Source organism: Pelodiscus sinensis, chromosome 19 (genome assembly GCF_052426305.1).
Source record: "Pelodiscus sinensis isolate ZL-2025 chromosome 19, ASM5242630v1, whole genome shotgun sequence".
NCBI classification, from domain to species: Eukaryota; Metazoa; Chordata; order Testudines; family Trionychidae; genus Pelodiscus; species Pelodiscus sinensis.
Window position 1 is genome coordinate 28,820,805 of NC_143070.1, and position 22,481 is coordinate 28,843,285.

Consider the following 22,481-nt stretch of genomic DNA (forward strand, 5'->3'; position numbering starts at 1 on the left):
TCACGGGTTCAAGCCCCAAGCTGGGCGATGACCTACTCAGCCTACAAGCAATTCACTGCACACAGGGCTGGCTCTTGACAGACCTCGCTGCTCCAATCATTCCTCATGGAGTGAGGTTTTAGGGGGTGTCAGGATAGTGAGGGCGTAGGGTCGCTACTGTGGAGCACTCCAGTGTCTCCAAGGCGCTTTGCAGGGCAGACAGAGCCTGCCACCTGCCACCCCAGGCAGTTAGGCTGGGCTCAGTTCCCAGCTTCTTCCCTTTCTCCTCTACCTGCAGTTGCTGTGCTGCAAAGCAGGGAGCAGGACTGTCAGACGGGGCAGGGCAGCACATGGGGCTCTGCGGTGCAATGGAAGCATGTTGCACTTCTAAGCTGTGGTGCTCAGTGTGAGGCAGATGAGTCAATCAAAGGTTGTGGGTTCACAGCCCACCAGAGTCACTTTAGCTGCTCCCTGATTTCCAGGGCAGCTTTCCCTGTATTGGCCACTCCTTGAAGGTGGCCAAACGGGTCTAGAAGAAGGGAAGAGAAACACGAAACGTGGCTGCCCACCAGAAGCTATAATGCTCCACACAACAGGCAGCTGTGCTTGTACCCCCTACCCTACCACCAAACAGACAAGGCAGTGAAAAGTGAGAGGAGAAAGGGAAACCGAGCTGCTTCCTGGGGCTGCAGCTTTCCAGAAGTGTTATGGTGGAAAATGCTGCTGCCACTTTGCCACCTCTGCCTCTCCCTGACATTCATGGATGCCCTTTCTCTGTCTCGCCCCCTTCCCCTCCCCTGGTCCAGAGGGAGCCAATTCTGTGTATTTCCAGTCCAGCTCAATTTCCTGCTCCCAACCAGACAATGACACAGGTGAGCGGTGGCACAAAGAGCTGCCTCCCATCACAATTTGGTACCACTTAGTTTTTCTCACTCTCTGCCCAGAGCTCACTGGCTGGGCAGTGCTGGGTTCCTCCTCTCACCCCTTGCTGAGCTTCAGGAAGCTCCGTGTGAAATGGGGCCACAAGGACACCAATAGGATACAACATTTGAAAGTGTCTAATTCAGGGGTTGGCAACCCCTGGCACATGTGCCAAACGTGGCCAATTTTTCTTGGCATGTGAGGCAGGTGTTCAGCCCCGCCCCTCCTCTCCTGGCAGCCAGGGGCCAGGAGGGGGCGGGTGTTGCAGCTGCGGGAGTGTGAGTTGTTATCCGTCAGGAGTTGAATCCATGGGCTGGTTGAGAACCAGAGGGTGGTGTCAAAACTGTGGGCATGTTGGGGACTGGAGGGTGTGTGTGTGTGTTGCAGCTGCAGGCAACCTGGTGACCAGAGGGGAGGGATGTTGCAGCCAAGGGTGGGCAAGTTGCTGCCCCATCAGAGGTTAAAGCCGGGGACTGGATATGTGTTGCATATCCTGAAAAAAACTATTTGGTCTTTGCACATGCATAGTACTGACTGGAAAAAACTATTGATCTTTGACTGTCTCCTGCTTTTCCCACGTGCACTAGCCTCGTGTTACTCTGAGGCCGCTGAAGCCGGAGGGAGAGAAGAAGCGAAGCCATCCAAAGAGATCCTGACAGCAGGAAGAATCGATTCTCAGCAACTTATAGTGGTTCCTAAAAAAGCAAAGTGAGTTGTTCACTCATTTCAGCCTTCTTGGACTGATGAATACGGGTTTGTTCGACATACAGACTGTGCTGTTTGTGCTCTGCTTTGTGAGAGCGTTGCTTGCCGCACATCATGTGTCCTACGCATTTTCAGACCGAGCACGAGAAACACGTGAAGGATGAGGCAGACAAGGCTGAGTCAATGGAACAGGCCATCGCGAGGTATGAAAAGCAAAGCAGCATCTTCACTAACTTCCCTGTCAGTAAAAATCAAGCCAGTGAGAGAAGTTACAGCTCACACTTTGTGTTGTAAAACATGGAGAGTCATTTACAGAGGAAGATTATATAAAACAGGCTTTGCTCAGTGGTTTGGATGCTTTGTTCAATGGCTTGCCCCACAGAGACACAATCATCTCCAGAATAAAAGACTTGCCTTTGTCTGCCAGGCTCTGGTGAGGCACAAAGGCGAAACGGCAGGAAACACTAACAAACAGCAGGCAGTAGCATTAAAAGATGCAGCGGTATCAGTGTCGTGCTTGAGGAGCATGTGGACAAAAACGACGTACCACAGCTAGCAGTTCTTGCAAGATAGTGGGCCTCAGACAAAGTCCGAGAAGAGCTGTGCTGCCTACAACCCATGCACGGCACTGCGACGGGACAATACAGTGAAGATGTTTGCTATTCATTTTGAGGAAAGAGGAACTGACATCACAAAAATATTTTCTGTGACACCTGACAGTGCCCTGCTATGGCGGGAAAATGGAAGGAATTTCTAAGTGTCATTGAGGAGCCCACTGGCCACCCGATGGTAAATTTTCATTATATTATTCACCAAGAATAATTGTATTTGTACCAAGATTTCTGACTCTGAGCTTAACAGTGGTACAGCTACAGCAGTGAAGACCCTGAATTTTCTTGTTGCTCGATCTGCCTTGATGCATTGGCAGTTCCAAGCCCTGCTTGAGGAGACGGAGAGTGCATAGAAGGACATTCCGCGTCCCAGCGGTGTTCGTGGATTATGCCGTGGGAAGGTTTGGACTCGCTTTATGGACTTTCTCAATGCAATCAAGATCTTTTTGCCAGAGAAAGGACAAAACTACCCCAAACTGGATGATGACAAATGGCTCGTGCGACTGATGTTTCTAGCTGACATCACCACGCATCTAAACAAACTCAACCGCCGTCTGTAGGGCACAGGCCAAACTTTTCAGGATCTTTTTGAAGCTGGGAAGGCGTTTGTTGCAAAACTTGCCATTTTTTCTTGGGACATTGGCACCTCGAGTTGCTGCTATATCCAACATTTGAAAGAACTATTGAAACATCGCCCTGTCAGCGTTGCTGAGATTAGAATGAACACGCAAGAACTCGCCTCAGAATTTTCTGTCAGATTTCAAGTTTTCTAACGTTTGGCCCAATGTTTTCCTTTCTAATCAAACCAGACAACTTTGTGGCCAGCAACATGGATTCAACAGTGCTTCGGTGGATGGTGCTGAGGATTTCGAAATGCAGCTCATTGAATTGCAATGCTTAGACTTAAGGGCCTTGAAGTTTATGGATCTGTGGTGCACACTTGAGACTACCGAAACAGATCATGGGGTCACTATCATGGCTGTTGGAATGCCCTGCCTGTGAAATGTGACTGTTTGAAGAAAGTGGCATTTTCACAGCTCTCAGCCTTTGGATCTACACACCTCTGTGAACAGACATTTTCACATATGTCCATCCCAGAGCCAGTTAACGACTGAACACTCAGAGGCTTGTGTGCTGCTTAAAGTATCAAACCATGAGCCCGAGACTGGAGAACTCAGCAAGGCCGAGGCTCACACTGAAAGGTAAGATTTGCATCTGAATTTATTTATTAATGCCGCTGCTGTAAGCAGGACTTTAAAAGCATCACGGGCACTTGGACCCGTCCATACAGTTGAATAAGTCAAAGCTCTGCACTCCACCTCGGAAAGGTTGCTGACCCTGGTCTAGTTTGTAGCAAGGTACAGAAGCAAGAAGAGCTTCCTTTGCATTGCAAACTGGTTTTTCTTTTCTTTTTTAAAAATCAGAAAATAATCCCTGGGGATCTGTGACCTGGCCACACAAACATCACTTTTCCCTTTTCAAATCACAGTTTTTCCATCCCACTTTGTCACACGGAACCTCTTGTTTTTCTTCCAGTGCTGCGCACACAAGCTCTGAGCTCCTCGTTCCCGTACTGCTCCCTGCGGAGGTTTTGCACAGTAAGTGGATGTGAAGGAGAAAGAGAAAACCCCTCCTAGGACAAGGAGCCGCTCCCTTCTCTGACTCTCCTGAGGCTCCTTGGGCTTCCATGGAATGAAACTCCTGGGGGCTCAGGTGAGGGGGTGTCCCAGACATGCCCTTGGCTGCTAGCAGAGAATTCCTGCCGGCTCCATGTGTCCTGCTGGAAAACCCCCTAGAGGGGCAGGAGAAACAGCACAGAGCTTTGCTGTGAGGTAAATGAAAGCAGAGGATGATGGCTACTCCCAGGGGGTTGTTTGGGTTGGTCTTGTGACCCTGGTGGATGAATCTGGAGGTTAGTTGGAGTTTGTGTCAGTGGGTTTGGTTGGGCTCAGGCCCTTCCACTGGTCACCTCTTCGACCCAGACCTCTCTGAGCAGAGGGGGGATCCCTCACTCCCTGTTCTGACCCCTGCGGAAGTGGAGAATGGACCCGGCTTCATCAGGTTCTCCTGAGCTTCTAGTGAAGGGTAAAAGCCGGGATGGTCCCAGGAGTTTCCAGATACATGGGCCAGACTTTTCAAAACTCTCACTCCACCACGAGAGCCAGATTTTGTCCTTGCCTGGCAATGACAATGTTTTCCCTTGACCCCAGGGACAGGTCACAACCTCAGTTCCCTCCAGGGGGGCGCACAAAGAATTTGAATCCCGCCCCCCTCCTCAGCAGAACCACTGTGCAGCACCCCCCTCCCTTGGAAAGTAAGTTGGAGGTGGTGGGCTGGCTGGGAGCGTGGGGGCCAGGCCCACGTGGCGGCTGCTCCTGGGGCCAGGGCTGAGGCTTATTGTGCCTAACACACTTTCAAGTGATGGCTGGACAAGGGCTCTCATCTGTGTGTGTTTCACTGGCTTGGTTTTGTCCAAAGTACACGTAATCGGTTTGGTTTTGCTGCTCAACATCATTGCTTATTATAGATCTTCTCACACAACCGTAGCCACTGGCGTGTTCTCATGAGAGACGTAGGAGGAAAAGGGGCGGCCCACACCCAGGGACCATTGATGGTGTATTCACCGTTCAGTCTGGGCTCAGTACGAGACGTGTTCTAGCTGAGGAGAGTAAAAACCCCTCATGGATGGAGGACGTGGCTCAGCTGATTCTCAGGCATCTAGGAACAGGCTGTTTTTCTAACTCAGCATTTTTCTACTGTGTTGAAACAAACAAAAAACAGTTTCCCTCCAGCTCTACCTCAAAGAGCATTCTGAAGAAATGACCTCAGGCCCTGTAAATACCTTGCAAAACAAGCCAAGCTCCAGCAAGATGACCAGGCCACACCAGGTAACCATCATAATGGGCCCATCAAGATTTCCCTGTGGTGGAGTGTGGCCGTGCCCTCCTGCTACAGGAATCCAGTGGCGACATGCTACATTTCAGCCTTCAGCAAGTGTCACTTGTATAGTGCAACATTAACAGCATGTTGCTCTGCTCTCACCATGTATTGGAGGAGTTTTTGGATCACCATGAAGGGGTGGGGCGGTGCTGTTATATTTGTATGATAGAACTGTATTATGTAAAATTAAAAGTACTATTTTAAAGACACATTTCTGGACCACATTATAATCTCCTGTAAATATTTAGGGTGTGTCTATACAGGCAGTCCCCGGGTTACATGGATCCGACTTACATCGGATCCCTACTTACAAACGAGGTGAGGCAACCCCGCACTAGCTGCTTCCCCCCAGCAGACCAGGGAGACGCGAAGCGGCTTTTCTCAGCAGACACTTCAGCTTGAGAGTAAAGGACTGGGGAAGTGAGGTGTGGGAGAATAAAACTGAGCTCTGGAGAAATGTTTGGCTAGAGTTTTCCCTACAATATGTACCAGTTCCGACTTACATACAAATTCAACTTAAGAACAAACCTACAGTCCCTATCTTGTACGTAACCCGGGGACTGCCTGTATAGCATCCTTAGCTTGAAATAAGCTATGCAATATGTGCTAAGCAAATTGTGTAGCTTATTTCAATGCTATTTCAGAATACCTCATTTCATAATTTGGTGCTATCTACACAGCACCAAATTTCGAAAGAACTCATTATTCGAAATGCCCCTTAATCCTTGTGGAACGAGGGTTACCGGGACATCAGAATAAGCCACCCCTTACTTGAAAATCTATTTAGAAATAACAGGCTGCTTCAATATATGCGGAATAGCTATTGTGGAATAGCTTTTTCAGGATACTTCCGATATCCCGCAAGAGCTCCACAGTGTAAACGTACCCTTAGATAGTGGCAAGAATTAAAGTCAGCCCTCAATAGGAGAGAGGAAACTGAGATGTGCACTTTGTGGTATATGTGGGGCTTGGTCAAAAGTGATTTGTTTTGTTTTGGAACATGCAATCGCTAATAGCAGTATTCTTCAAAGGAATGAAAACGCCCATATTAAGGGAAATACCCAGATGGACTCAGGCAGACAGGCTGAAAGAATTTTTCATATGCAATAGAATCAAATAACATTTATTCAAGTTATCTGTACAGAAGTAAGAAGTCTTATATTTAAATATGAATCTTCCTGGCACACGCCCAACAAGCCCTACGGACCTCAGTGTTGTTGCACGAGATCAAACTCACTCCGCTCAGGGAGGGAAAATCTTAGGGGAACATAGGTTACAAGTATTGCCGGCTGCCCCACAGTCACAGAGGAAGGTGACTTTGGCTCCTGTGGCTGGAGCTCTGCCTGCAGACCCCAGTGAGATCTCAGGACACAGACTGGTACAAATCGCTCCCTGCTGCTGCGCAGCTTCCAGCTTCCCCCCACCCCCCAAACCCTGATTGGTTAATTCTGTGTCCTGCCACCCCCACCTCTGCCTGTCCCCAGCCCGGCTGTTAGTTCTGCCCCTGCCCAGCCCCAGCCTCTGCCCATTTGCTCCTCCTGCAGTCCCAGGGGTTCTTCCCCCTCCCATCCCGGGGACTGCAGGGAGGGAGGGGAGGAGCTTTCAGGCATCATAGAGATGAGGGGCCAGGGGCTGCGTAGAGGGGAGTCCTCCAGGCTCACACAGACTGGGCTGTGTGAGGCCAGAGAGGCTGATTTCAGGGATACAGGCTGAGCTGGGATTCTGGCCACACCCTCAGCCAGGGTCGGATTCTCTCCCCAGGGAGGGAGCCCGGCGGGAAAGTGAAGATCGGGGCCTCAGAACCAGCATCAATAAATGTCACCTGCCCCCGGTCACAGTCCAGAGAAATCCGGATCCTTCTGGGGGGGCTCAGAAGTAGGGGGGTTTCAGGGGAGGTCAGAGCATGGAACTGACCCCGACCCCTCTGCTGCAAAGCCCAGATCTCCCCCTCAAGGCTGATCCCTCCCTTCCTACTCACAGATTCTCTGGCCACTCCCACGGCCCAGTACTGCCCATCCACCACCTCCACCTCCCAGCAATGTCTCCCCGAGGTGAATCCTTCATGGCCCAGCACACAGGGATCAGAGTCAAATCTCTCTGGGTTTTCAGGCAGTCGCCGCCGTGTGTATTCCCATCTCACACGTTTCCCATCCCCAGACAAGCCGAGGTCGGGATGAGCCGTGTCTGGATCCAGAGTCACCGTCACTGGGGAGAGAGAATCAGGACGTGAGGGGCAGAGCTCAGCCCTGGGGGCGGCTGGGGCCATTTCTCACCCTCCCCAACAGCCCTGTTGTGGCTGGGACAGGCCTGGGCCCCAGGGAGCTGCCTCTGCCCTGGGCCCTGAGACTGAGCCGAGCTGTCACTGCAGCGCCTCAGCCTGGGCAATGGGACCCGCTTCATCAGCTTCTCATTTGTGTGCAGAGGCTGCAGCCTCCTGCCCCCAGCTCAGGCTGCTCCACCCCCAGGGTCAGGCCCAGAGCAGGAGGATTCAGTGGGGGGGCAGAGGAGGCAGGTACCAGCTTTAACCCCCAGAGGGAAACTCCCTCCCCTGCTGCAGCCTCCACCCCCCGCCCAGGGCACAAAGGGGAGGGGGCAGTGCGGGGGAAGAGCTGCCTCACCCCAGAGAGCAGGGCCTGGGCATCAGTTGCCCCCCTGAGCAGAGCAGCCGGGCTCAATGGGGGAGCCCAGCTCTGGCTTCTGGCCTGGCCGGGGGCAGGGCTCTGGGAAAGGGGATCTAGGGTGGGGCCACTGGAAGGGGCAGCACAGGGCAGAGGCTGGTGCCCAAGGAGGGGCTGTACTGATCAGCTGCCCCGACACAAAGCGCAGCCCCTGCCTGCAAATCCCCCTGCCCACAAACTGCGCCCATAGTGAGAAGTGTGTGTGGGGGGGTCCGACCATCCCATTCCTTAAAGGGGGCAGGACACGGCCCCTCGTCCTTCTGATCCAGTGTCCCTGGGGCGCCTCCCCATTTAGTGGGCAGGTTTGGGGCTCTGCCTGTCGTGGTCACTGGGGGTTTGGTTGGTGACTTGAGCTACAAGCTCAGGAAGGTGTTTTCAGTCTCCACGTGAAACCTCACCCTGTCTGAAAGCTTCCAGGGACTTTCCTCTTGCCCTGTCCAGTGCAGAGGGCAGCGTGTCTGGTGGGGGAAGGGAGAAGAAAAGTGAGATTTCAGGAGTCCATATTGCCCACGACATCCCCAATCCTAACACACAGACCTGGGTTTTGTTATAGCAGAGACACACTTGGGTGCATCTACACTACAAAGAAGATCGAGGCTCCTGCTGTCAATCTCCCAGGGTTCGAATTAGCAGTCAAGTAAAGACAGCTAATCCAACTGAGGGGTGTTTCTGTCAGTGCTGGTAGCTCTCATTGCATGAGGAATAAGGGAAGTGGGAGGGAGAGTGCTTTTCCCTCCACTGCCTGCTGCGTGGACAGCGCCAACAGACAAGTTCAGCTACTTCAACTTCAACTATGGAATTAACACAATTAAAAAGGTTTGAAGCTCCTACTTTCTCTCTCACTCAGGCCTCTCCCAGCAATAGAACCCACATCCCTGCAGCTTCACAGCCACCCCAGGGCAATCTGTGAAGAGATTCGCTTTCTCCTCAACAACCCCTCCCACCCTGCAGACTCCGCTGGGTTTGATTCATTCACTTCCTGACATTTGTCACAACCCAGGCCCAGATTCTGCAAAGACTTTGGCCTCAAAGTAACTTCACCCACTTGGGTTCCTTTGACACAAGTGGGAGGTTCAGAGTTTGCGAACTCCTGGCTCTACCTGTGGGCCGTGGGGTCTGTGTACTCAGCGTCTCTACAGAGAGCAACACGGAGCTGGGCGTGTTTCTGTCTGTGTGTCGGCCATTTTGTGCTCTAACATCACTGTAATTACAAAGCGGCTTTTGGAACAAATAAGGTTCAATGAATCACCCTGAGTGTCTGGGATGGCAAGTGGGCGCCATTCTCACCTCACAATTCAACCAAAGCTTCATCTATCGAGGAAGCAAATGACCAGCATCGGTCTCTTTCCATGGCCTCAGATGCTTCGCTCACTCTCCCCTCCCCCGTCCCTTCTGGGTACCTGTGAATTCCCTCAGCGTCTCCGACAGCGCAGTCGTTTGCCGGGAGAAACCCCTGACTCGCTTGCCCAGTTCAGGAGAAATCTCCTCTGGTGGCTGGAACGGCCCCGTCTCACACCTGGGGAGAGACAACGTCACATGGGGACACTGCACCGAGTGACTCAGTTCTCCAGCTCTGGCCAGTGAGTCGCTGCTCTGCTGGGCCTGGAGTTCGAATCCTTCAGTTCTCCCAGCCCGAGAGCAGGGGCAGCGCAGCCCTTGGCCCTGCAACGTCCCCTCAAAGGTCCCATGAACAGTCTGCAGCTCTGGCCTGGGGAGACCAGCTGGGGGACGAAAGGGGAATTGAGTCTCCACGGCCAACTCACCCATTGGCCCCCAGGCGCTGAGGGGCAGGAGGTTCCCAGGGGAAGGGCTGTAGGAATCTGCCCACTAGGGACTAGACTGAGATACCAGCTCCCCCCTCCCCAGCCCCTTCCCACAGGTCTCCAAACAGCCCTCGGGTGGGACAGACTCTGGGTCCCTGCTGCCCTGGGCTGAATGTGCTCAGTGCCCAGCAGTGACAGGCCCATGTCCCACCCCACAGCCCTGAGGTAGCCAGTCCCCAGGGAGGTGACAGCTCCAGGAAACACTTGAGCTCAGACTGTGCCCTGAATGGGGAATTCCAGAGTCTGCTGGGCCAGGGGAGAGCCGCAGGCTGACGCTGATCAGAGATTTGTGCCCAGCCTGTGACCTTCCCCTCACATCTGGCTGCAGGGGAGATGTGGTGCCAACATCAGCTCCAAGCTCTTGCCCTGAGCTGGGCAGTGAGGGGAGTGAGAGACACCTACCTGCTCAAGATGCTTCTCACGTCCTATAGAGGAAAGAGAAAAGAATCTCAACCCCATCACACACACACAGGACCCAGGGAAGGGATTTTGCAAACATGGGAAGAGAGGCCCTGCCCTGGCCCCAGGAACATGGATCCCCTGAGCAAATGGGGCTTTGCCATCTCTAGTAGCTCTGTGCCTGTGACTCTGCAAAGCACAATAGTCACTCACATGGCAGCAATGCACCCGCCGAGTTACACCCAGATCTGACAGCTGGACCCCAGCGCTTGTGATTCAGGAGCCTCCCTTCCCTGTGTGGGGAGCTGGGATGTTTCTCCCTCAGTCTCACCTGCAGGAATTCACTCGCTGGCTTCTGACACTTCCCCTCCAGCTCACCGATCCGCTCACTGAGATGGGAAATCTGCACAGAGAGTTTCCCGACAGTGTCATTCTGGAGCCTCCCAATCTCCTCATCCAGCTTCTCCAGCTGGGCCAGCAGGAGTCGCTCTTGTTCCTCCAGGAACTGCCGCAGCTGCTGAAACTCGGCCACAATCTTCTGCCTCTCGACTTGTGTCTGTTTCTGTGTGAAAACAGGGAAAGGGCTGGTCAGGGGCATGAATGGAGCCCGGGTCCCTTTCATGGGGAGCTGAGTGTGCAGCAGAGAGAACCCTCAGATTTCTGGCATTCGACTCTGCTCTGTGGGTACTAGGCAGAGGCGTCTCTCCCAGCATCTCCTTTGGCCCCTGTGTCTCTCTTGAAGGAGCGGTTCCATGTCTGTCATGAGCACCATGTTCTGTTATTGATGGGCTCTGGGAATTCAGACCCCAAGCAGCAGAAGGCAGGACTTAGCCCCACCCTGACAGAGACACCATGGGAGAAAAAAGGAACAAAGATGTTAATGCAGGAAATGAGCAGACACTGATGTTCCCTTTAATCTTCTCCACCCTCGTGTGGAATACATTTCTCTGTGTGCACCAAGGTATGCGCATATGTGCACGACCAATAGAAACAAAATCTAAATCTGGGCATTCTGCTAATCAGCTGGGCATCATCTGAATCTCTCCCAGGCGCTCAGTTTACTGGAAATACTGCTCAGCCCCACCCTGACAGAGATACCAGGGGAGAAAAAAGAAACAAACAAGATAATGCAAAAAATGACCAAACCCAACAGCCAGGTCACTGGGGGAGGATTTCTGGGAAAGCCACAAGGGCTGGACATTAACTCATCCCCTGACATGGAAGCTCAGGGCCTGTCTGCACATGGATCTAACCCAGCAAGCCATGGTCATGGAGCAACTCGCCATCCCACCCTCCAAAGGCCACACAGGAGCCTGCCTCCAAACAGCCCCTCCCCCTGCCAGTCCCTGCTGGTCCATAGCCACAGGCACCTACCAGATACTCCTGGCTTCTCCCCTCTCCTGTCGCTTTCCATCCCAGCAGCTTTTCTCTCTTTCCTCTCAGAGTCTTCAAATGGGCCTGGATTTTTCCCTGAGGAAACAGAAATGAGCTGGGAGGTTTCATTGTGAGGCTTTTTCCCACCCACAGCCCCAGTGACTGTTGGTCCCAGTCGCTGTGTGACATCAGGACCCCCAAAGAGAGATCTCAGTTATCACCCTGCGGTACTGGGATTTATGCACCATGTGTAACAGGCCGGGACTCACGGGGCAGGGGTGTGTGTGTGTGCGAATCAGCACATCTCTGTGTGAGAGTGTAGTAAAATATAGTCAAGACTATGTGTGCTTCTTCCCCCTTCCATTACTTAAGCTTGAAACAGCGCATATATTATTTAGCTAATTTTGCATGTTTTAGAAGCTGTAGTAAAAAGGGGAACTAGCCGTTTAGACCCATTTCTCAAGGACTGGATTACACGTATTACTTGAGTTAGGGAAATTTGCTAATTGCTATTGCTTAAGTAAGCTATACTGGTGGTTGTTACTGAGTGGAATAAAGTTGAAGTATGCTAACCAATAACGCTGCAACACGAAGCTAAGGTAACAAATCAAGACATGCCAAGTTAGATAAGAAAGTTAAAGAAAGTATAAAAAAGGATGCTTAGCCTACGCCCAAGGTCGGCTCTGCTTTGAACATTGAGTTCCTTAGCCATACCTTGGTTGCAACCAATAAACTTGAGTTGGACCCAGCCTGAAAGTGTGACTCTCTTCTTGGGGTAAATCAGACTAGCCTCCAAGGGGACGAAACCAGCAATTTATGCAACAAGAGGATTTAAATAACAGAGTGATACCAACCCCAGAATTCATCAGGGCTTAAACAGGGGCTGGGAGCTCAGCCCTGAGGCCTGGGGGCTGCGCTGGTAGGACAGAGCTGGGCTAAGCACCAGCCCAAACCCCACTAGATAGAGGGAGGCTCAGAGGAGCAAGAGTGTCACTGGGCCGCCACTGGGCAAAGTGGTTGGGGTTCAGGGGCTCCGCCCTCCCTGGAGGGGCAGGGCCTCAAGTGGAAGGAGCAATTGAGGACAGTCGGCCCTCAACACTGCCTAGAGTGTGATTTGCCGTGTCCCCACAGCCCTCACTGCCACCCAGCACACTGCAGCAGTGAGTTAAAGGGCCAGGAGTGATGGCTGCCTTGGCTGCTTCAGTAACAGCTGCAGCCAGAACCTTGGGCCCTTATGAATCACTAGGTCCCGGGGCAGTTGCCCTTTTGTCTGTCCCTTCCCCCGTCTGAGGGCCTGCGGGGGGCTTTACGCTGCGCAGTCCCAGTTCTGTGGGGCTCTGTCCCTGCCTGGTGGGGACTCAGCCCTGGCCGTGGCTTTGTCCAGTGAGAAAGGGACAGGAGGAGACTGAGGCTGCAGCAGGGCACCTGTGAGGGTGGGGGCGGCACCTCCACGCAGAATGACGTAGGTGGGGATGGTCTGACAAGGCAGGGACAGGCCCACAGAGGCCGACCAAGCGTTGAGGGAGGGCCCAGCAAGCAGGCGTGGGCGTGTCCTGTGCTCTGGGGATGGGTCAGTGACTCCCTTAACTAAAAGGCTGATTTCTGTTCAGGACGGTTGGGGTTTGCCCCAGTCCCTGGTACAGCTCCCGGCAGCAGTGCATTCTGGGAGATTCCCACAGGCTGCCTGGTGGGACTAACGGAACCTCGCTGGCTGGTCCGTGCCCAGGTACCCACTGGCACAGGTCCGACTGGCACCGGGCAGCGCCAGCCTGGGGGGAATTTTGCTCCAGCCCAGTCTGATCCCAGTGGTACCCAGCATGGCCCTCCACTGCGTGGAGCCCTGTTGTGGGTGGACTCAAGGCGCTCGGGACCCCACACGGCATCCAGCCTAGTGATCTCTAGTGCCAACTGTGGCATCTGAGTTTATCCCCTCGTGGAGCAGCCCAGGAGTTCAGCAGCCCAGTGGGGAAACCTGCTGAGTCTTTATCAACATGTTTTTCCCTCCTAAGGGCCATAATTCATCACTGTGGGGCTGATGCTGAGATAGCACCATGGCATATCAGGTAGGGATCTGGACTGACTTTAGGAAAACCTCAGTTTTAATCCCATTTTTACCAATGACCTACTGACTGACCCCGAGCAACTCTCTGTGCCTCAGTTTCCCTCCTCACCCATTTTTGTCTTATTTAGGCTGTACCCTGCTCAGGACAAGACTTGTCCCCCGCTGTGTTTTGTGCAGGGCCCAGATCTCCTCTGGGGTCTCCAAGGCTACTGTGATGCAAATCAAGGCAACAACAACACATTCTGTTAGACAAATCCATAATGGCAACAAGAGCCTGGAACTTCCTCTTTCCCTATCTGAGGGCATCTGGCTCAGAGATGTCAGTCTCAGCTCTTCTGAGCCAAGCCTCCCTGAGAACGACCCAGCCTCCACTGGGAAAAAAGAGCTTTTAAACTAAGCTGAGTCCCAGAAGGACTCAGCATCTCTGGGCAAAGTTTCTCAAAGTCGGTAGCTTTAAAGAGTTGAGATTTTGCCTCTGTTGCCAGGGCGCTGATTTTATTATTAGAAGATTTACCCAACATTGCTGGGGTCCTCAATTCAATTTGTATAGTTTGGAGAATAAAATGAGACTCTCCAGGCTTCATTTCATTGCTCTGGGGTGGGGCTGAGGAAGAAGGGAAGCCTGCCCTGGGGAGAGAGCCCTACCCCAGCCCTCAGTCACTGCAGCAGCTTGGGCCAGATAAGCAGCCTCTCCATGGCCACTGCAGCTCCAGCGGGCCCAGCTGGGAGAGGGGTACATGCCCCCTGGCTCAGGCAGGTCCAGGTTCATCTGCCCCCTTCGCCCCCCAGCCAGAGTGAGGAATGCAGCAAACTGAGCACTTTCCCCTCACGCCCTGATGAAGGGGAGCAGCCACCAATGCCTACACATGAATGTTGGGGGGGGGGGGGGCTTCAGCCCACGCTCCCTAAAGGGCCCCTGAGATGGGGAGAGGCTCGGGACGGGGGCAGTCCCAGACAGAGGTGGGTGCCCCCAACCAGCCCCTTTCACATCCCCACTGAGTCTGTCTCTTTTCTGTATGGTTTGATGAGAAGCAAACTCCCATCCCAGGTTCCTCCCATTGTCCTGGCACAGCCAAACCCGTGTGTGGCTTTAAGTTATGATCAGAGGAAACCGCATGCTGAATGCCACGGCCCTGGCTCTCACTGCTCAGTGCTTGAACTAACAGGCGAACACACAGACACAGGCAGGCAAACTCTCAAATAGACAGTAGATTAAACGTGGCAGCAATTTCCTACCTGATATTCCTGGGCCGCTTCCTGTATGGGCACCACCCTGTGAGAGCAGTGAGCCTGAGACAGATGGCAAATCACACAGATCGGAGTCTGATCCTCATAGCAGAACAGCTTGAGAGCCTCCTGGTGCTCCCCGCACACCCCGTCCCCTCCTGCTCCTTTTGGTGCCTGCAAACTCAGCCGCTTGGCTATTTCCACCACGTTTGCCAGCTGCCTGTTGGGCCGGAGGGGGCCCTGCTGTACCGGGGCCCTGCACTGCGGGCAGGAGGAGGCTGGGCTGGGTCCCTCCAAGCACCGGCTGATGCAGGCCCGGCAGAAATTGTGCCCGCACTCCAGAGTGACAGGGGCTGTGAAATACTCCAGGCAGACGGGACATGTCGCTTCTTCCTGGAGACTTTCCAAGGTGCTCTCTGCAGCCATGGCTCCCTCTGGGCAGTGGAGCAAGATCAGTTTCACTTTCCTGAGCTCACACTGTGTGCCCCGCCCACAGCAGCAATGGGGTGTTTCCCTTCCTGGAACTGACTCAGGCTGTTTCCTGAGTTTTTTTTTTTTACCCTTAAGAAATATAATTTACTTTCAACCCTGTACTGAACCAAGATGATCGGAAAGGCCTCAAAGGAAACAATTCAGGCCGGGAGGCTTTGGTGGAAAAGGTCCCACTAGGGCTCTGGTCCTAAAATTATCACCTAGAAGAGGTTGCAGAGCCTTGCTGATGTGCTGGAAAGGTTCTAGATGAGGACTGTAGGTATCGGCCAGGGGCCTTCTCTTGCTTTCTTGGTTGGGTCTGTCCTGTAGCAGGTAACTTCTGAGGTGCATAGACCCACTGCAAGCTCACTAGGGCAGGAGGATGCTGATGTCCCTGTAAAAGCCAGTGACCCTTCCCCCCTCACTCCCCTGAGCACAGGGGTTGGAATGTTCCCCAGAGCCAGGTGCTGGGCCCAAGCAGCAAATGAGCAGAGCCCCCCGGACTTGGGAGTGAGCTGAGCAGAGACATGAGAACGTGTGTTTGTCCAGTTCTGTCCGTGGAGCCGTTTGCTGGAGCAGCCAGGCTGAAAAGCACGAACTGATCAGCATCAGGCAGCACTGGCAACACCCCGTCATCAGAGACCTTGAGGCTGGCTGCAGGAGAGACGCTTTTGTTCTGCACGTGACAGCCTGGGGGGTTCATTTCTTTCCAGGTGCACAGGAGTCACTGTGGTCACATTCCCAACCTGCCCTGCACAGCCAGGAGAACAAGAGAATGGCCGGGGTTAAGGCAGGCACTGAGATTGTCACGGAACCACAGGAGCCAGGCGCTGGGGTGTTAGGAGAAACACCAGCTGGTGACAGAGCACGTGTGAAACTTGCCAAGTCTGGGACAGCCCCAGGGGGATGCTTTGGGGATAGGAAACAGCTTCACTGTTAGGGACTGCTGGTCTTTATCTGGCCCCATCCCTGCCTGAGCCTCTCCCACCCACCAGTGAGCTCAGCCTCCCCATGCATCGGGGGAAAGCTTCCCCTCCCGCCAGCTTAGAAGCAGAGGGAGTCAGGCCCAGGTGGAATAAGCAACTCGTGTGAGTTCAGCCAGAGCAGGGACCTGAACCTGGCTCTGCTCAGGATAACTTAGCACTTTTCCCTCTCGCCCTCCCCCACAATCTCTGCTGGCTCCTATTCCCTGTCTGGTGGGAAACTAAGATAAAAACCAGCCCACGGGGCTGTGAGCAGGTAAATCTCCCCCTTCCCCAGAGCAATGACCCAGTGCCTCCCCCCCCCACACACACACAGACAGAACCTGACAGTCCATCTGGGGGCAGCTCCAGGGCTTGTGTGGAATGTGCCCGGATGTCAGCCTGGGCCTGAGAGGGGGAGGTGACCTCACTTCACCCAGCCCCACCCAGCTAGGCCTGCATTAATTTTCTTTTGTCAGTCCCAGCAGAGAGCAGGGCTCCATGGTGCAGGGACCAAGCTCCTGTCCCCAGGAGAGGGCTGGACCCAAAGGCAGCGGGTGGGAGGGGAGCTGGCACTAGGGGCCTGCAGGTACCTGGTGTGGGACAAACACAGAGCTCTGAGGCCACTGGCAGAGGGTCTCACTGCTGGGGGGGAGGGGTTCACTGGGGAACATGTTGCCTGAGAATTGCAGTCACGCTAGTTAGACACACACAGCAGGTAGTGATTTGTGGCCAGAGGAAGTGGCCCCTGGGAGCTGTGAGGGGGTGGCTGGAGAGATGGATCCCTGAGCTCAGATCCCTTGCAGCTGCCCTGCACTCACCCCCACTGAGACCAGTTGTATCTGCAGGCCCTTCCCAGCCCTGTAAGTGCCCCTGACTTCACAATCCCAGCCCTGGAGACAATCCAGTATTGGGCCCCTATGCAGCTGTTTACTCATAAATGAAGGGATGTTGCACAAGGGCACAGGGGGGACTAGACCCAGGGTCTCCAGCACAGACACCCCAGGCCTTAGCTGCTCAGCCCCACTGCCTTGGGGGGGGGGGAGGGAAGGAAGCACCAAACCCCTGCTCATTGGTGCTTCTGTCCGTAACAGTCCCACCCCAGCAGAGCAGCCCTGGGCACAGATGTTCTACTGGTGCCTGGCAAAGCTACGTGGGGTGCCCTGGAGTGCGGGGGTTGAAGAGACGAATTCAAACCCTGCAGCAGGGCCAAGCAGTTCTGTGTGTTTTGTGTTTGTATTTCAGGTTGGTGATTGGGCTCCCCAAAACCTCTGCCAGTTGGTGGGAGGCGGGCACAGGCTGGGGGATGCTGTGGGCTCCCTGGTCCCCCTGCCTAGGGCAGGTGGAGAGTTTGGGGTTCCCATGGCAGGCTGGGCTGCCTGGGCAGCTCTTCCCACAGCCCAGCTCTAGCTTCCAACCTCGCTCCCCCTAGCCCCATGATCCCTCCCATCGCAGCCTGATCCCCTTGCAACGCCCCCCCCCCAGTGCAACTCCTGCCCCCTCCCATCCATGCGCCCTCAGTGCACACAGCGGCAGAGCAGCAGTCTCGCCCCCTCCCAGAGCAGGAGACGCAGCCTGGGGAGCGGATTAACCCTTTAACTCCCGCAACCGCAAGCCCAGACCGGGGGAGGGGCAGCCCCAGGGACGCGGGGGCCAGCCCTGGAGAGCGGGGCGGGGGCAGGAAGCAGTGACTTCCCACGCCAGCCGCTGCTGGGGGTGGGGCTGGAGGCTCGGTCTCTCCGCCCGCACCCTGGGGCGGGGCTACCGCCTCTGTGGGGCGCCGGGCCCCGCCCAGCAACAGCCGGACCGAGCCCGGGGCAGCAGCGCGCGGAGCCGCGTGTGCAGGGCCAGCTGCCCCCAGCGATCCAGCCCCTGCGCGCAGAGTGAGGGCAGCAGCCTCGGCCGCGGCTACTGCGCATGCTCCGCTCGGGGGCGCATGCTTAGGGCACCCTAAGGAATGAATTTTAACACCAGGTGCTTCTGCCACTGCAGCCCAATGCGTCACCAGTCACCTGCCCCTCCTAGCTCACATGTGCCCCGCACGCTGGTAACCGGCGCTGTCGCTTCCGCCTCCCTCAGCAAAGAAACCCAAAGACGCCCACGCCAGTGCAAACAGACAATTGTCAGTGCTGCCTGCCTGTCCCCTTCAATACACGTGTTGTCATCACAGGCACTCGCAGCTTCCTGCTGCCTCAGGCCTGGATTTAGCCCCTTGTTTGCCTTCCCGGGTAACCGAGCTCTTCCTGAGCAGGGAGATGGGTTACTTGGGGTTTCCAAAACAGCTAAGGGAGTTGGGAGCACAAATCTCACCAGAAGCCCAGGGAGCTGCTTATGCCCCCAAGACACTGGGGCTATGTCTACACTGGCACGATCTTGCACCAGAAATATGCAAATGAGGATAAGGGTGGAATATCGCCGAGCCTCATTTGCATATCTAATGAGACGCCATTTTTTTCAGAAGAGGCTCTTGCGCAATAAGGAGCGTCTACACTGCCCCTTCTTGTGCAAGAAAAACCCTCTTGTGCAATGCCGTTCTTCCTGAAAAGTAATAGGTGTAAAGGCATTGCACAAGAGGGTTTTTCTTGCGCAAGAAGGGGCAGTGTAGACGCTCCTTCTTGCGCAAGAGCCTCTTCTGAAATAAATGGCGGCTCATTAGATATGCAAATGAGGCTCGGCGATATTCCACGCTTACCCTCATTTGCATATTTCTGGCGCAAGATCGCGCCAGTGTAGACATAGCCTGAGATGTTGATACACGACAGTTGCAAGGAAGCCAGATGGCATCAGTTCAGCTGGAGCCAGGGAACGGTGTGGTCATTGCAGCCTGGGCTCTCAAGTCCTCCAGAGCCCCAGGGTTGGCACTGGGTAGCTGGGGTCTCTGCCACGATGTTCAGTGCTGAATTTTAACAAGGAGCCTCTTTCTCCCAAGTGTTCATTTGGCACCAGAGTTTAATGTGCAGCCTACTCTGCACTGCTGCATGAGGGACACTGCTACAACCCAGGGCCTGCAGCAGTGGGAGAATTTGCTGGAGGCAAAGGGCTGCCTAGACCAGTGGGTTTCAAACTACAGGTCACAACCCACCCAGTACAGGGTCGCAGAATGTCAGGCATTGGGACTTGTTGCTTCAGGGTGATCAGTGGGGGAATAAGCCAGTTTCCTGCCTCTCCTGGCACTACAGCAGCGCTGCGCCCCAGATGTGCCCAGCAGCAGGCCCATCTTCTAGGTAAGTGCAGAGGGCGGCTGCAGGGAATCTGCCTGGCTCTTAGTTCTGTCCGTACTCAGCCCCCACCTCTGCCTGTCCCCACCCTGACGGGGGGAGGAGCTTTCAGGCATCATAGAGATGAGGAGCCAGGGGCTGGGTACAGGAGAGGTCTCCAGGGTCACTGAGACTGGGGTGGGTGAGGCTAGAGAGGCTGATTTCAGAGATACAGGTGGAGCTGAGTTTTTGTGCCCCCTACCCAGAGCCAGGGTCGGATTCTCTCCCCAGGGAGGGAGCCCGGCGGGAAAGTGAAGATCGGGGCCTTGGCACCAGCATCGATAAATGTCACCTGCCCCCGGTCACAGTCCAGACATACCCAGATCCTGCGGGGGGGGGACTCAAGGGTAGGGGGGGTCTCAGGGGAGGTGAGAGCCCGGAACTGATGCCCCCACCACCCCACAGCCCAGATCCCCCCCTCAGGGCTAGAGCTCATCCCTCCCTTCCTGCTCACAGACTCTCTGGCCACCCCCACAGTCCAGTATCGCCCATCCACCACCTCCACCTCCCAGCAATGTCTCCCCGAGGTGAACCCCTCACGGCCCAGCACACAGGGCACAGAGTCAAATCTCTCTGGGATGCTTGGCACTTGCTGCCGTGGTTCTGCCCATCTCACATGTTTCCCGTCCTCAGACAGGACGAGCTGGGGATGCGCCGTCTCTGGATCCAGAGTCACAGTCGCTGGGGAGAGAGAATCAGGGTGTGAGGGGCAGAGCTCAGCCCTGGGGGCAGCTGGGGCCATTTCTCACCCTCCCCAGCAGCCCTGTTGTGGCTGGGACAGGCCTGGGCCCCAGGGAGCTGCCTCTGCCCTGGGCCCTGAGACTGAGCCGAGCTGTCACTGCAGCTTGTCAGCCTGGGCAATGGGACCCGCTTCATCAGCTTCTCATTTGTGTGCAGAGGCTGCAGCCTCCTGCCCCCCAGCTTGGGCTGCTCCATCCCCAGGGCCAGGCCTAGAGCAGGAGGGTTCAGTGGCAGGGAGGGGACAGAGGAGGCAGGTTCCAGCTTTAACCCCCAGATGGAAACTCCCTCCCCTGCTGCAGCCTCCACCCCCCGCCCAGGGCTCAGAGGGGAGGGGGCAGCGCAGGGGAAGAGCCACCTCACCCCACAGAGCAGGGCCTGGGCATTAGTCACCCCCAGGGCAATGGAGGGTCCAGGGCTCTTCAGGGCAACCGGGCTCAATGGGGGTAGCCCAGCTCTGGCTTCTGGCCTGGCCGGGGGCAGGGCTCTGGGGAAGGGGATCTGGGGTGGGGTCACTGGGAGGGGCCAGCACAGGGCAGAGGCTGGTGCCCAAGGAGGGGCTGTGCTGATCAGCTGCCCCGACACAAAGCGCAGCCCCTGCCTGCAAAGCCCCCTGCCTGCAAACTGCACCCATTGTAAGAAGTGGAGGGGTCCGACCATCCCATTTCTTAAAGGGGCAGGACACGGCCCCTCGTCCTTCTGATCCAGTGTCCGTGGGGCGCCTCACTGCTCAGTGGGCAGGTTTGGGGCTCTGCCTGTCGTGGTCACTGGGGGTTTGTTTGGTGACTTGAGCTACACGCTCAGGAAGGTGTTTTCAGTCTCCACTTGAAACCTCACCCTGTCTGAAAGCTCCCGGGGACTTTCCTCCTGCTCCTTCCAGGACAGAGGGCAGCGTGTCTGGTGGGGGAAGGGAGAAGACAGGTGACATTTCAGGAGTCCATATTGCCCACAACACCCCCAATCCTAACACACAGCCCTGGGTTTCCATTACAGCAGAGACACACTCCAGGTGTGTTTACACTGCAGGGAAGATCGAGGCTGCTGCTGTTGATTTCCCAGCTCACTGTCCCCTCCCCCATCCCTTCTAGGTACCTGTGAACTCCCTCAGAGTCTCCGACAGCGCAGTGGTTTTCCGGGAGAAACCCCTGACTTGTTCTTCCAGTTCAGTGTCAGTCTGGAGCCTCCCAGTCTCCTCGTCCAGCTTCTCCAGCCAGGCCAGCAGGAGTCGCTCTTGTTCCTCCAGGAACTGCCGCAGCTGCTGAAACTCGGCCACAATCTTCTGCCTCTCGGTTTCTGTCTGTTGCTGTGTGAAAACAGGGAAAGGGCTGGTCGGGGACATGGATGGAGCCCGGGGCCCTTTCGTGGGGAGCTGAGTGCGCAGCAGGGAGAACTTGGCAAACCCACAGATTTCTGACACTTGACTCCACCCTATGGGTACTAGGCTGAGGCATCTGTTTCCCCTTTGGGCCCTGTGTCCCTCTGAAAGGGATGTTTCCATGTCTGTCATGGGCAGCGTGTTCTGTTATTCATGGGCTCTGGGAACAGCAGGAGGCAGGACTCAGCAGCCAGGTTCTCTTCAATGTGTTGAATTAATTTTTCTATGTGCACTGAGTCATGTGTAAATGTGCACCACCAGCTGAAACAACACCTAGCTGTGGAAAGCTGGGCAGCATCTGGATCACTCCTGAGCTGCTGCCCAAGCACTCAGTGTACTGGGAACACTGCTCAGCCCCACACTGGTGCAGGTACCCAGGGGCTACATCTAGACTGGCATGATTTTCCAGAAATGCTTTTAACGGAAAAGTTTTCTGTTAAAAGCATTTTCTGAAAAGAGCGTCTAGATTGGTACGGACGCTTTTCCGCAAAAGAAGTTTTTGCGGAAAAGCGTCTGTGGCCAATCTAGACGCGCTTTTGCACAAAAAGAAATCTCAGCTGGCCCTTTTGCGCAAAAGGGACTTTTGCCCGAACGGGAGCAGCATAGTATTTCCACAAAAAGCACTGATTTCTTACAGTAGGAAGTCAGTGCTTTTGCAGAAATTCAAGCGGCCAGTGTAGACAGCTGGCAAGTTTTTCTGGAAAAGCGGCTGATTTTCCGGAAAAACTGGCCAGTCTAGACACAGCCAGGGAGTACACAGAAGCAAACCCGTTAGTGCAGGAAATGACAGACCCAGCAGACAGCCCTTGCCGGGGACATGCAGGTCACTGGGGGAGGATTTCTGGGAAAGCCACCAGGGCTGGACATTAACTCATCCCCTGACATGGAAGTTCAGGGCCTGTCCACACCCAAGATCATGGAGAAACTCAGGATGCTAACTAGTGGTTGTCAAGTCGAGT

The 22,481-nt window shown here is 54.9% G+C and overlaps 2 protein-coding genes and 1 long non-coding RNA gene across 4 annotated transcripts; 1 reads left to right on the forward strand and 2 right to left on the reverse strand.

Moving 5' to 3' along the window:
• Nucleotides 1-390: 390 nt before the first annotated feature.
• LOC142821645 (uncharacterized) lies at nucleotides 391-5,355 on the forward strand. Its single transcript, XR_012898332.2, has 3 exons — nucleotides 391-851; nucleotides 1,488-3,418; nucleotides 3,753-5,355. It is a non-coding gene; the product is annotated as an uncharacterized LOC142821645 (long non-coding RNA).
• Nucleotides 5,356-5,481: 126 nt separating this feature from the next.
• LOC142821630 (zinc finger protein RFP-like) lies at nucleotides 5,482-15,225 on the reverse strand. Of its 2 annotated transcripts, XM_089771132.1 has the most exons (8): nucleotides 14,729-15,225; nucleotides 11,431-11,526; nucleotides 10,388-10,618; nucleotides 10,174-10,245; nucleotides 10,060-10,082; nucleotides 9,235-9,350; nucleotides 8,233-8,292; nucleotides 5,482-7,361 (listed from the first exon to the last, which is right to left on the reverse strand). In XM_089771132.1, the coding sequence occupies exons 1-8, from the start codon at nucleotides 15,143-15,145 to the stop codon at nucleotides 6,853-6,855; spliced, it is 1,524 nt and encodes a 507-aa protein (XP_089627258.1). In that variant the 5' UTR covers nucleotides 15,146-15,225; the 3' UTR covers nucleotides 5,482-6,852. The 2 variants fall into 2 exon arrangements, with proteins under 2 accessions (XP_089627258.1, XP_075769309.2); XM_075913194.2 differs by lacking the exon at nucleotides 10,174-10,245 and having other exon boundaries at nucleotides 14,729-15,222.
• Nucleotides 15,226-19,418: 4,193 nt separating this feature from the next.
• On the reverse strand, nucleotides 19,419-21,486 carry LOC142821642 (zinc finger protein RFP-like). Its single transcript, XM_089770509.1, has 3 exons — nucleotides 21,240-21,486; nucleotides 20,985-21,044; nucleotides 19,419-20,090 (listed from the first exon to the last, which is right to left on the reverse strand). The coding sequence occupies exons 1-3, from the start codon at nucleotides 21,484-21,486 to the stop codon at nucleotides 19,573-19,575; spliced, it is 825 nt and encodes a 274-aa protein (XP_089626635.1). The 3' UTR covers nucleotides 19,419-19,572.
• Between the last annotated feature and the right edge of the window lie 995 nt (nucleotides 21,487-22,481).

What these genes read in the sequence shown, in the direction of transcription:
- LOC142821642 (XM_089770509.1), bottom strand. Translation starts at nt 21,486, where the DNA reads ATGTCCCCGACCAGCCCTTTCCCTGTTTTCACACAGCAACAGACAGAA. An exon ending in GACTCTGAGGGAGTTCACAG is followed by an intron (nt 21,045 to 21,239) that starts GTACCTAGAAGG and finishes TTCCCCCACCAG; the next exon opens with ACACGCTGCCCTCTGTCCTG. An exon ending in CCCGGGAGCTTTCAGACAGG is followed by an intron (nt 20,091 to 20,984) that starts GTGAGGTTTCAA and finishes CTCTCTCCCCAG; the next exon opens with CGACTGTGACTCTGGATCCA.
- LOC142821630 (XM_089771132.1), bottom strand. Translation starts at nt 15,145, where the DNA reads ATGGCTGCAGAGAGCACCTTGGAAAGTCTCCAGGAAGAAGCGACATGT. An exon ending in GGAGAAGCCAGGAGTATCTG is followed by an intron (nt 10,619 to 11,430) that starts GTAGGTGCCTGT and finishes GTTTTCACACAG; the next exon opens with AAACAGACACAAGTCGAGAG. An exon ending in GTGAGAAGCATCTTGAGCAG is followed by an intron (nt 9,351 to 10,059) that starts GTAGGTGTCTCT and finishes GTCTCTCCCCAG; the next exon opens with GTGTGAGACGGGGCCGTTCC.